The sequence below is a fragment of the Rhopalosiphum padi genome, chromosome 1, assembly GCF_020882245.1.
Source record: "Rhopalosiphum padi isolate XX-2018 chromosome 1, ASM2088224v1, whole genome shotgun sequence".
NCBI lineage: Eukaryota > Metazoa > Arthropoda > Insecta > Hemiptera > Aphididae > Rhopalosiphum > Rhopalosiphum padi.
The window spans coordinates 88,469,431-88,484,275 of record NC_083597.1 but is presented as its reverse complement, the minus strand read 5'-3'; the positions used below and the strand labels follow the sequence as shown (position 1 = coordinate 88,484,275).

The 14,845-nt window shown below is 30.0% G+C and overlaps 2 protein-coding genes across 3 annotated transcripts in view; one reads left to right on the top strand and one right to left on the bottom strand.

Moving 5' to 3' along the window:
• Window positions 1-14,845, bottom strand: part of LOC132917170 (lachesin-like) — a 189,756-nt gene that overhangs the window by 151,242 nt on the left and 23,669 nt on the right. The window lies entirely within an intron of this gene.
• On the top strand, window positions 2,276-7,112 carry LOC132918306 (putative odorant-binding protein A10). The gene is made up of 2 exons (XM_060979471.1): window positions 2,276-2,691; window positions 6,653-7,112. The coding sequence occupies exons 1-2, from the start codon at window positions 2,424-2,426 to the stop codon at window positions 6,838-6,840; spliced, it is 456 nt and encodes a 151-aa protein (XP_060835454.1). The 5' UTR covers window positions 2,276-2,423; the 3' UTR covers window positions 6,841-7,112.

Here is a 14,845-nt window from a genome sequence, read left to right as displayed (position 1 = left end):
TTGACTTTTTTTGTTGCTTTATTTAGTTCCTATAGTTAACTAACTTAGTATTCTATCACCCTTTATGTTATTTTATTAAATAATTTATACCACTACGGTGCAATTTAATATAAACAATTAAAATACAATTTTATAAAATATAAAAATATTTATTTTTATTTTATATGAAGCTATACGCAATTTTTCCTTACTAGCACAATAATGATATATGATGATAGAAAGAAAGAAAGATTTACATGATTATTTGGAATAAGAAGACACCTATTAGTGACACTTGACTGGGAGTTGTTTTTTAATTATTTGTTTTTTTTTTTTTTTTTATTAATTTCGTAACAAGTCCTGCTACCAGTTTATTTTTAGACGACACCTTGAGTTGCCAGATATGGTAAATTAGGAAAGGTTTTTTATTATTAGTATTTTCGGTTGGTATGGAGACGATTGTGAGCATTTTTTTATAGAAGCGTACGGCTTTGTCTACCACAATTTTCATTAAAAGGTTTTTATGTTATGTCTAATTTGATATGAACGGCAAGACATTTATTTTTTTCCTAAGGGCAATATTCTGGTGGAACTGTTGTATTTTATTGGTATTTGAAACTTTTGCAGTACCCTATAATTGGAGACCATAGTCCCATAGTGGTTTGAGTAATGTTTTGTACACAAGAACTTTAACTTTTAATTTAGAATATTTTTTGTTTATCAGTGAGATACGTACTCTGCGGAGACAGGAAGTCTCGTCGTGATACTTCTATGGCTATTCCAAGTTAGAAGTTTAAGCGTTTATCTAAGTTGAGTCCTAAGTCAGATGTAAAAATAGGAACATTTTTAAAATAAACATAAAGAAAAATAGAGCAACATAGTGTGAATGTTGTACCTACATATTGAATTATTTAGATTAAGTTTAATTTGCCATTTTTGTTAGCGATTTGTTATGAAATAACGTAAAAATTATTGGAAGTCAAATTGTACATTAGATTATAGTATTACCTAACATGGTAGTGTGTATATTGTATAATAATATATTATACATTGAAGATATTTTATTATGACATTGTTTATTGGAAATGGACATTTTTAAGGTACGATTGGTTATAAAAATAAAACTATACGTATTAAGTTAAATCGACAGATATAATATTATCATATAAATATAGATCTGAGGTAATTCCCATTAATAACTATACACTGTTATACTATATATTATATACCTATATAATGTAATGACTCAGAACAGGTATATTAATTATTGTATAGTTATAAAATATATAATATATTTTATAAATTGTGAAACTTGATTTAAACTAAGTTAACTTCGTAGATAATTTAATACAATTTAATATTATGTTGATTTACCAATTTAATAATATTGAAATTAAAAACAAAAACGTAATAACTAATGTAACGTAAAAATAAATTAAAGCCATAGTTTTTTTTTTTTTTTTTTGTGTTGAAAATATAGATATTATATTTGATCAAAATAAATTAAAATTATCTACAATTACTTTTAAGTCGTTAATTAAGAATTAAGTTGGGAAAAATTAAAATTCCTAGGAACTGTTTATATAAATTATGATTTGTTTGTATTAAAAAAGGTTGAATTCTCCAAATTTGTTTTCGTAGGGAGTGCGCAAAATATAAATAATTATAAAGTTTTTAAAGACTTTGTTTATAAATTGTGTTTTTTTTTTAAGTCGATTTTTATACATTTTTTTTTCGTTCTAATAAAACAGAAAAAGTCACGTACTTTGTATTCAGTAACGTAAAAATGTAATTTTTTAATAAGAAAAATAAACAATTCGAAGAGTATTGTTTGTATTGTAAAAAAAAAAATCACTAAGAGCACTAATAATTACTACCTACTTTGGATATTTATTATTTAACATCGAAATACGATCGACACTACGTGTCCAACGGCGATAACAATTTTTGTTATTATTCACCATCGATTCAACTCACCATAATACGGACATTTCATATGATATAATATGCTTTTGGACGATGAAAAATGTATTGCGCAGTAATTTCGTGTATCTAATGAATGTGTGTTATAATAACAATAAATTAAAACTCACAATTAAAATAATTTAATGTGATTTCGTGTCTGATGGTATGCACATTATAAATTATATATACCTGGGTAATATTGTTATCTGTGTGCTCGAGGTCGCAAGATTCATATCAGACTTTGCGATTGACGACGCAAACAGAAGGATTTTAATTGGAGTAATTTTCTACTATTACCCGGACCAGATGATCAACACTCGACCTCGACAATTTTGGGCAGGTGCGTAAAAGATTTGTATAAATATGAGCGCGTGTTGGTACAGCGATTTTACAGAGTGTTTAAACCTCATCTGAGTGTTTTCTACACTGGTGAACGTAGTCCACGCGAAAAATAATAAGTACACCGAAACAATAACAAAATGTACTCAAAACTGTTTATTTCCGTGTTGGTAATCACAACCATGGTAGGCGTGTCGATATCCGTAACCGAAGGAGACGATGCTGTAAAGACTGTGGACAAGGACGACGACCCTCATCCGGCCATCCGGGAGGAGATCAAAAGATACATGTCTATAATGGAGAAAATCAACATAGACCAAATGCTGAACAACACTAGGTTGATGTCGAACAACGTCAAATGTTTTCTGAACGAAGGACCGTGCACGGCCCACTTTAGAGAAATGAAAAGTAAGAGTGTATATAATGTATATTATATAGTTTGAACCACAAATTAATTAAAGTACGACGACTTCTGCACTACACTATTATAGGATGAATATATTTACGTATTGATGCCATGTCTTTAATAACTAACATATAACATATATAAAGACGTTTCGATAATTTGATGTTTCGTATTGAAGGTTCTAGTTATTTAGTAGACAGACTGTGCTAAACATACGATTTTACAAAATAAAGCAAAGTCATTTTTAAGCATAGCCAATGGATATGTTAAATTACAGGAATTTTAATCACTATAGTTTGCCGACTTTCCGTAAACACAATATTGTTTTCGATGTATATTCGTATTGACAAAATAATTATTAAAATATATCGAAATACAACGTCATATTTAATATAAAATTTAATAAATCAAGTTATCGTGAAGCCATCGTGTCAATTTAGTACCAATTTAAAAATAAAGATCGAGGGGTGAGAGCGAACACTACATAGTCTCCCCAATTCGAATGTGCTACTCGATTGATACCCACAAGCAAGTAATATTTACTTGGCTTACATTATATAAATTTTAAATTTGATTATAATTTTAAAATAATTGCGATGACATATTATTTATTATATAACAATAAACATCATTGTAAAAATATCTCAGTTAAAAAATATATATTAACAGACAATTTTTACTTAGGTTTTTTTTTTTTTTGAAATAACGTTTTTTTAGAACAAAAATCATTTTTTAGGGATTAACGCAGAACAATTTTGTTAATTGTAATATTTAATAATAATTCATTACAAAAGAATTATGGTTTAAAGTTTAAAATTGCTCTGTTAAACAATTTGATATTTTGAGATAGCACTTTTGGGTTCTGAACCTACCATTTCATGTGAATTCAACTCTAAGCTAGTTTACTAGATGTCGTGTAAACCGGGCCAAGTGTTCTATATTTTATTAAAATCAATTAACAGTAACGATAATCGATGATAAAATATTATATTTTAATATGTGTATGAAACTGGTCTTCATAAAAATAGTTAATTTGTTAATATTTAGATTATTTCAGTCTGAAACTGTTATTATTCAGAACGGAATATATAGATATACCACGAGCAAGAAGTACACTGACAATTTTGCCAAATCTAATTCTCAACCTATGAGAAGTTTTGGGTGTACTCGAATGAATGAGCAAAGACATTTCGCTTGTTATTGGCTAACGACCCGAACGGGATCTTACTTTTATACTTGTACACTACTTCTTACTGATCTTTATGCTAAACGTAACTCTTGTATTAACACAAAAACAAAACTCCAATAGACGTTTTGAATTCGATGCAGTCGATTATAAAAAGTTCACATGATTAAAAACTTTAAATCGCTCAGTAGTTACTATGATTGATTACCAAAATCGTTCGTGTATCACGTCGACTAAGTATTTATATTATTATTACAATTTACATAAATATCAGTTACAATTTATCACTCGATATGAATACTATATTTAGCTCAAAGGGGGGTATACGGCTTAATGGATTTTCGTGTTATAATGCATTATTATCGTGTTTACTTTAAAGGCTTTATTTATTATATTTGAAACGCTTTAAAAGCAAATAGAAACTAGTTAATAGAACTGAGTTGTAAATAATTAGTGTATTACGTTTTAAATTATAAGTCAAAATGTAATATGATTATTGGTAAAATTGTACAAGTATTAACGAAAATAACGTTAAGATAAATATTTTTCACTAAATAACGGTTCAGTAAAATATCATAATAATTTATAATACCTTGTGTCTCCGATATACATTTTTTTTTTATTTTTGACACGGCAAAAGTAATCAAAAATTAAACTGTCGTCGGTTTTATGTACTTTATAATACGTTATGTTTATACATAATAATATAGTAAAGGAGATTATATAAGTATGCAAAGCTTGTTCAGCTGTGGTATTAAAACTACACACGTTTAATTCACGAAGACTGTGTTCGCATCATTTTTACAGTTATTATATTTTGAAGCTAGTGAATAATTTGTCACGGAAACGTGTACTCAGAATAAACATAATAATTATACCGTGTAATTTTCAACGGAAACACAATTCGATTGATTACTTACTCGTCGAAAATGTTTTTTTTTTTTTTTTATTTTAATACTATTCAAAACATTGTAATAAAATGAACGCATTAAATAAAACAATTTAAAAATAACACTACATTATTGCATTATAAGGATGTGCAATTCCTGGAATTTGCGGGAATTTTCGATAATCATTCATCAGAAATAATTATGGAAAAGAGCTATAGTTTATGCATCATAAGGATAAATAATAGCGTATTTTTCATTTAAATATTCAAACTTTGCTAACATTTCATTTAAAAACGGACTTAAACTACATAAAAAAAAAAAAAATAGTTCCTATGTATACCTACTATGACGTATAACATTGTAGAATTGGTGGAATCGATGCCTATATTGGTGAAATCGCTTTGTCCCCTTACAGTTATTATCTGAATTTATTATATCAACAGTACAAACAAATAAAAACAAAAAAAAAAAATAAATAATAAACAAACAATTGACATTGTATAACAATTAACAGCAGTTTAATCAAACAAATCTGCGATAATTGTTAATCATTTTTAACAATAACACTTAAATTGAATACAATGTATACAACTGATCAACCTTTTTTTTATTTATTTAATATTTTGAACAATTTTAAACATTCAAAGTCTCACTGTTAAATAAACAGCAGATATAACGAAAACGGAAGACGCCGTAGAAAGGTAATATGAATTATAAAGTTACGTTATACAAATTATACCTAACTTTTGCCCTCGAATGCTGATAGAGTTTAACGCGTGTAACGTCCTAATCTGGAAATCATTAGTTTCTTTACCATATTATAGCTTATAACTTTTGAATAGAGAAAATAAGTTGGTAGCTATATATTTAATGATAGGTATTTTCATCATATGAACACATTGGATAATAATAATATAGTAATAATTATAACTATTATTATATTATTATTGTTTTTATCATATAAAATAAAATAATTCTTTATTATTGGCATTCATATAATGTTACGACAACAATGAATAAAACAATACATTTGTGTGACTTTACTATCGATTTTTTTTTTACATTTTTATTCTTTCGAATTAGCATCCGTAAACTACTAAAAAAGGTTCCATCTGCAGTAGTTGAGTAGTTTAATATAATTTAGTCATATATAGCTGGCAAGTACATGACATAGTTCCTTTTTTGTCTGCTTAAAATATTAACTGTACCTAAGGATGAATAACTAATATCCATCATGTGCTAAAGTAAAATTGTATAATACATTTTGAAATTATTTAAATAAATATAATAATTAAGTTAAACGTATATTAAAAAAAAATATGCATGAATCAAGAGACGTGATGTATAATATAACAACAAATAATTGGTGAAAAAAATTGTATTTTTGACGGTTTTTTGTGTCCTTGATATTTCTGGTTTTTTTTTTTTATGTACATTTTTATGAATTAACAGATTTAATTTAAGCGCAGGCAATTACAATTCATATTATTATAAATTTGTACATCTTTTATACTACATTGATTATTTCTTTATTTTATTTCTAATATTAACCAATACAGTATAAACCTCGAGTATACTAAAATAGTTATTTTTGCATTATTTTTGATCATAACCAAAATATCACAATATCGTTAAAATCAGTGATGTTTTTGGAATTATCTATTTTTTTTTTTTTACATATTGATAAACTCTATATTTTAGAACGTTGAAAATCGTGTATATTAATATTCTTAGTCAATATTGTGTATTAACATATTAGCTCTTTTGGGAGGATTGTATATCGTGGTTTTTTTCAAACTTATATCTAACTGTTTCTGAAAGAATTATCATATTTTATAGCCCATTAAACTAATATATTATATGATTGTTTGCGTTTTTTTTTTTCAGAAATAGTACCTATGTTAGTCAAAGATAGTTGCTCGTCATGCACCAAAGAGCAAAAGATCATGATGAAAAAAGCAATTGACGCGATAAAAGCTCGTCGTCCCAATGAGTATGAACAACTTTCCAAATTGTATGACCCAGAGGGAAAATATGAGAAGAAATTTTTAGAAAACTTGAACGAATCGAAATAATACAATTTTTTTTTTTTTTTAATAAAACGTACACATAATATTATTATATTTTATAACACAGTACCCAGCTAAATTCAACTGTCTAAAATTACACCAATTATTGTGATTTCGATATTAAATGGAATGCATTATTATTATTATCATTATTGTCATAATTAGTTAGAAAACAAACAAGGCGGTTATATGAAGACAATTTTAGCTTTATTGTAATAATTCCAGAATATTGGTATTTTAATTAAAATAAAATAAACTAATAATAATCCTTATCGTAAGTAATTGAATCGTAGGTATTTGATTAGAAAAATAAAATATGGTTTTACTCATAAATACTTAAAATGTATAGTGTGTATGTGCATTGAAAAAATGTAAGAAGATATTTTATATATCATTATATTAATAAATTATATAGTTTGAAACAATCGCATGTAAAAAGTCTTAAAACTGATCATAATATTTTACGATTCATCCGTATAAATTGTACATTTTGATTAGGTTTGCATTTTTTTTTTTTTTTTAATAACTATCTAGGGTAAACCTATAAACTAAAGACAATTATTTATTAAAATAGTAAATACTTGATTTCATTTTACATACACTGCACAATGGTACATATTATTTTCTGAAAACGTTAACGTTATGAACATTCAATAGATTACTGGCCGTAATTATTATTTTAAGTCTCCGCTCTCGCATGCGTGTAGCGGAGAGATAAAATGAATTGTTGACTGCCGTAATAATAATGCTACAATTATGGTACAAAAAGGGATCGACGTTTTAAAAAATATGAACAAACACAGGAAAAGTATTTAAAAAAAGGAAAATATTAATAAATACGAGTACTCCAATATTATTAAGAGTGCCGTTATATATTTGAAAAAAACATATTAGGTTCTCGATAAAATTGCAAACACTGTATAGTGCAGTTTGCGTTTATAATTAGAAAAAGGGCATTTTAATAACAATAATAAAAAAAAAAAAAAACACAAATAAACAAAGAAGAACGTTAATTTAGACCAGACGCCTTTCATAAAAAACAATCGATTTCAAATTATTATTCTACAAACAGCTAAATTTCTAAAATTTAATTAAAATAAATGTGGTTTTAGAGGTATCCGGTCTGTTGAAGTGCACTATACACACTCACACACACACACATATATATTATATATATAGCGTGTCTTAACGTTTTTATCTCGTTAAAAATTATGGACATTGAACACTACTCCCACGCACAAGGTGCTCGAAAACAGTTAACAATAATTACATTAAAATACATGGCTGAATATTATGAATTTCAATATTGCGCACTTGTTTTTAGCGTACGTTGTTTTATGCTCATAATTTTATGTGTTCGATAAAACGCCGACATTCGGACAGACGGCTAATCGAGTCCGGGAAAAATTTCGTCGGGAAAAAAGCAACAACAACAGTGAACGTCGACGATCGCGTTTGGCTGCGCGGATTCATTATTATTATTATTGTTATTATCGTTATACTTATATTCACCCCATCCGAAACCACGATCGTACTGTAGAAAAAGAAACGTGACAGTGGTTAAATTTGATTATGTACAGCATTCATTTCATAACTAAAACCATCGTTATGGTGTATATATTATACAGGCTAATATTATTATTCAAACCCGTCACGGTATTGTTGTTATTGCCATATTATTTATGAACGAAATTAGGTTGACTGCTTTAAAAATCGTCCAACAGTAGTATTATTTAAAAAATATTTTTTTTATTAGTATTTAAATTCAAGGGCGTCATCTACGTGACACAAAGATGTATATTCTCACCCCATAGTTTTTTTTTCTATTTTTTTATGATTGTTATTACGATTGGTAGAAGAGAAGTTATTTAACATGCATTTCTAAAATCACGCCACAGTATATTTTAACGTCATTAATTATGAATCAAAACTATACAGATTCTTGTCTTCTATCGTTAAGTCTGGCCCATTTCTGAAGACTCCCTTAGATCGCTGAAAAGTTATAACCAACTTATTTTTTTTCAATTCTTGCATACAATGCACAATATATTATTATAATTTATCAAGATTTTTCAACTGTATATTGTGAAACATGGATTTCAATTCAATTGTATTGAAAAATAATTATTATGATAAGTTAATCTGTAACGTAAGTATTTATGCATAACATACTTACTAACGAACATTTACTTTATGTAGTGACTAACGCTTGTTGTAGGTTATTTTTTATATACTTATATATAATATCATTATTTTATGAATATGAGACTCCATACACTCCATAAAAATCTTGTATTTATGATTTATTAACTCGATTTCCGTCTTACCATATGCACCAGGTAAAGTTTAAATTCATCATATTAAATACTATATAGGTAAATCATGCTTTATAAAATTGCTTATGTTTATGATTAGAAATAAACTCATATTTTATAATACTTGAGTGACTCCATCTCTTACCTAAAAGGTAATAATAATAAACGATTATCCTAGTTTGAAGTTGTACGTTTTAAACAATATTAGTATATCTCATATTGATAACATTCAATTAAAAACATTTTACAAATAAACATAATATAAAATACATTTTGAAATTCTATATATTTATACATTAAACCAGATTTCGATCTATACCAGTGGTTCCCAACCTTTTTTTCTTTACCGCCTACTTAAAAAAAAAAATCCGACAGACGCGTTAAAAAAAATATTGTTACACAAAAGTATGCAATAAAAAATTTAATTTATTGTTCATAAATAAGTATATGTTTTATTATAATATTGTATTGGTACAAATAAAAAAAGGTTCCTAATGAGATGGTTAGTATAGATTCTATACAAACAAACAATAATATAATTCTTAATAGCAGATTATGTACAATTTCTATTGTATGGTATTTAACTAGTAAAATGTTTAGCAGTTGAAGTTATAGTAAATTTTAGATTCTTGATTTTAGCTTCATTTCGTGTAGATGTAGAAATGTAGCGAAATCGCACTGATGATTTGTGTACTTAGCGCACAAGATTTACAATTGATGTTATTTTTTTTTATATACGATTATTTTTTGAATTTTGACTCTAGAATGAAATTTTGCAACTGATAACGGAAAAGTTTAAGTCAACTCGTAGTAAACAAAGTAATCGTTTCCGGTTACTTTTAGAATGGTTTTATAGTGGTAGATGGTTTTGTATGCGGATCTGTCAAGGGAATTTAAAAGTAACGCATTCTTATTCAAATATTATTCATACGTCACGCATTCAGGCATAGTTGAGTTCCGAACAAATATATACCCGGAAACAAATAACATATGATTATATAAAAATCGTTTTTATATTTTCCGCACTATAACTATATCTACACAACTAGATTTTTAGGATTTGTTTAACGGTAGTAGATTTGTTTTCACGGCTTGTTTTACATGACATATTTTATATAATAATAATATTGTATTATCGTGAATCGCGCTCTGCAATTTCTTGCATTTGTGATACTCTTTTCGAGTTCTAATATCTTTCGTTACATTACATACTTTCAAAAGTATTTTTTTTTTTTTTTTTTATTATACAAGCGTGGAATATTTTCTATGGTCTTTGACCTTTGTATAAAATGTATGTAAAAAAAAAAAAATCATCAACCATCCAACAGAATCAGATTTTTTTAGTTTTAATTATTTTCTATATATTATAGAACAGCACCTTAAACTCAACTTGGGAATAATATTCATGGAAATGCAGACCACAATTCATCTAGCTATATGTTACGCGAGTGATAGATTGAGAAAACAAATCTTCTACCTCGACCACTTAAAATGTTACTTCCATCCAGGTCGGTGCAAACTAAGGTTAATTATAGGCATTACAATCCTTTGAGAATGTATAAACACGGTTAGCGACTTAAGAATTTGAATAGAATAACACGCAAGAATTTTCACCTAAAACGGGTGAGATTTTTTATCTTCTAGATTTAACCTAATTATTCAGATTACCGTCTACATTATACAATTCCATAAAAAATTACAAAATTTAAATTCAACAAATAATTAATTTGTTGGAAAATGCGTCACAACTACACCAACTAGCTAATAACATAATTGTTTGTGTTCTCCTAATAGTTAAACTGTCAATCATAGGTTTATGTTAATACTTTATAAATCACCTATCACTTACAGAATTTTTCACTGATATAATTTACTGGCTCTCAAGTTTTGAGTTCTGATTAGTCATACATACAAACCGCAGGGTTATAATATGAAAATAGCTGATAGACAAAAAATATATGTAGTATATTATCAAGTATAACATTATTGCAATTATTCCCGTTTTGCAAGAAAACGATATTACCTAGTATTTAAAAAAAACGATGCAAGCAATAGTCTTGCATAAATATTTCAACTATAACACGTTAATAATATTTCAAATGAAACGCTTCAAGTTTTCACAATTATTTCCATTCGTGAGTAATGAGCATAGTTATTTTTCCAAGTATCTGAATACACGACGTTAAATAGTATTAACGTGTTTTATTAAGTCAGTAAAAATAAAAAGGTAAAAATAAGTAAAAAATAAATAAAATCAAGAAAATTATAGCTAAAGATCGCTATGGTTTTTAGCAGGAAAATAACTTAACCCAATACACGTGGTAATTGTATGATCGAATTATAAAGAAAAAACGAACAAATATGTAACTGCTCTGCTTTATCGTGGATGTCAAGTGTACCTTGTAATTTAGTAGGTCACTGTAATGGATGTGCTGATGATAAATTATTGTATACCTACGATAAGGAACAATTCCGAGTGTAGACGGTCGTTAACCTATTATATAATATGTTAACAAAACAAAATTCACAATCTTGACAAATTTCGTTTACATTTAAAATTCAAACGTTTCTAAAAATAATTTAAAATTTTCTAATAGATTTTCGATTTTTTTTAATTACTGTAAGAAGTAATTATTTTTAAAATGCAAAAATAAAAATAAATCGTTTTCTTCGTAAAAAAACATTTTAGTTTTTGCGGTTATTTTGATAAGTGCTGAGAAATTTCCACTTTTGAAACCTCAATGTACAAACCAGATCTATTTTAGTATAATAAAATTCCTACGACATTGATGATTTCAACATATTTGTCATTAAAAAGTGTATTAAAAAAAAAAAAAAAAAATACGCACACAGACATCATTTTAAAACCGTCTCTCCGCCCGGAATCTTAAATGTGTATAGGAATTCCTACACAGGCTTAGACAAGCCATCCGTATAAGTTTCCATTCGAGTGTAATATATTGTATAGGTGAGATATTATGCGTGTTTTTCTACAAATAGTTATACGTGTATATATATATATATATATATGACATATTATTAAGTGTGTACAGTTTACGGATTAACATCGTTTGTGTGTACGCAACCAGCGCGGTTTCTCATAACGGGCCGAGCGACATTACATCATATTTGATTCCGAGCAGAGCGCTGAATGTATTAGTTTTACAGCGTTATTTTATAAAATGTATATATTTTATTTTATTTTTTTTTTTTTTACTAAATGCGTTAAACATCATTTATACAACGTTTTTCTCCGTTTAATCTTTAAAACGATTATGACAATACAATACGCCTCATAACAGTATGAACTCCTACGAGATGATACCTAACCGCTGTTAGACAACGGCTCGTTCTGTTCGAATAGAATAAAATAAACCTAACATTATTAGTGATTTTCGTCAAGTATTGATGATTGCAATATTATGAATATCTATTCCATCGTTTCCACGACGGTATAATATTGATTTAATCAAGTCATTTACAATATTATTATATCGTTTAAAACGATATTTCTCACAACGGTTATTATTCTACTTTTAGTTTCCGAGGGAAGTGATTTTTCCTGTTTATTTTTTTTTCTTCAATACATTTCACGAAAAGCAGCAAATACTATGTTATAGACATTCGACGTGGCCTTTTACGTTATTAACGGTATTTTATCCAATAAAACATAATACGTGGACAATACGCTGCATAATAATATCGTCATAACACCGGTGTAAGTAGGATTTCCACTCGCCTTTCATTCCGCGAACACCGCGTAAATACGGACGGCGACTTCTTCGCGTCTTCGAGCGGCTCACATCTCGTTTTCATATCCGCGGAGCGAGAAAGCGTATGCGCGTCTGCTTTTGTTAAACGGCGGTACGGCCTTTGCTCGTCGGTACAACGCATAGTGCATGAACTTGGGTCCGCGCGCCCGTATAACGTATTATCGTACAACGTGTAGAGTAATACGAGTCTACGCAATATGTATATAATATGTGTGCGTATAAATCGTTCGTATTATTCACTCGTCGTGCGTTCACCCTAAGAGATTAAGCGCATTAAACGCGGATAACGGCGGATACGACGACGGCGGATAGGACGCGCCCGCGCCTGCGCGATAGGCTCTTAGATCTTTGTAAAATTTCATTAACATCGCCCGAACTAAGTGCACGGCCGCCCGCGCCCTTTATCCGATATACATATACATATATATATATATGGTGCTCGAATAATAATGTCATTATATTATTATGTATTGCGTGTGGGCCGACGGCGCTCGCGCTTTTAACGATCATCCGGCGCGCGCTCCAGTCTGCCGTTTGTGCGGATTTCGCGCGTACAAATCAACACCGACAACGCGGCGCAGACGATTATATTGTTATCGGTACAGTCCCGTCGCGGTTGACCATCGGTTTTCCTCGCGGTCTCGGGCAGACTTCTGTCGAATTTTTTGGAAAATCGGAGTTTTGCCCGAAAACGAAATGTCGCTCGCCGCGTCGTCTCGGAGACTCGCGTAGCACGCGTCGTACGTCCATAAAACGAGACGCACAGTCGTCGCCAGATAGATTGACGCAGCGGATCCGGCGCTTTTCTGTAGGTGTAGCCCAAACTAGTCGTCACTAAGTGTGTATACTGTATATACTATAATATATGGATGTCATCATTAATCAATACGATTTCTATGTTTCGTCTTAAAATAAATGAATACTGCCAGCGCGTTTGATTGTAAATCAATAACGTAAAATAAGTTTTAAAATGTTTCGCGACAAATGCGAAAAGTACGGAGAACCGGTGGTTTTTACTTGTTTACCTCTGCCCCGCCGTGTCCGTCTGTGTGGCTACGATGACTGTATGTCGTAGTGCTTATTATCGCGATAAGTCGTACGAATCCGAATCGTCCTGCACGCGGTACAGCCGACAATATTCGCGCGGATTTCTAGCGCTCGTTTAACGTGCGTACGTCGTATACGACCGAAACGCGATATAGTAAATAACTGCGTAATAATTCAAAAACGACTACGCGTCCTCTACCCCCCCCCCCCGGGCGGCGCGTTAGTGTATTTCACGCACACTCGACCGTGATAAATCGTTCTGAATAAGTTAACGCGTGTGTGACCAACGGATGAGCCGCCGCGTATACATCGACAATTTTCGACGTGTGTAGCGCGCATTATGTGATGCAACGCGTAGTTTATATATTATATGCTGTTTATATTATATAGTGTGTAGAAGTGTTACGGGCGCGAGAGGCGGAAAGGATGAGCCGATGAAAAAACGTAGAATTATCTCGCCTTTTTTTTTTTTCGTATTCTTATTATTTTGTTTTACCGTCCTGCAGTATCCGGGAAAACCTATTAATCCAGGTGTTGGCTGCAATAAATCGTCTTTTGTCGTCCCGCGCCGAACGCGTCGCGGAAAAATCTAGTTGATATATGTGTCGCGGGGCGCGAGTAAAGTAAATACGAGATTTCCGACTGCGCTCACCGGTGGACGGCGAGGCGGCGAGCGGGGGGGGGGAGCGCTATCGGGGCGGGGCGGTGAGCTGAAAAACGACGAAACGCCGTCGTCCTCGACGGTGTCTACTATAGTGTTTCCTATACGCACACGACTGTGCGTAATGTATGCACGTGAGTGTAGATAACGCGAGCGCGCCCGGTTGGTTTTCCGAAATGACTACAGTATGAGTTCACAGTAGCGATTTGTAAAAT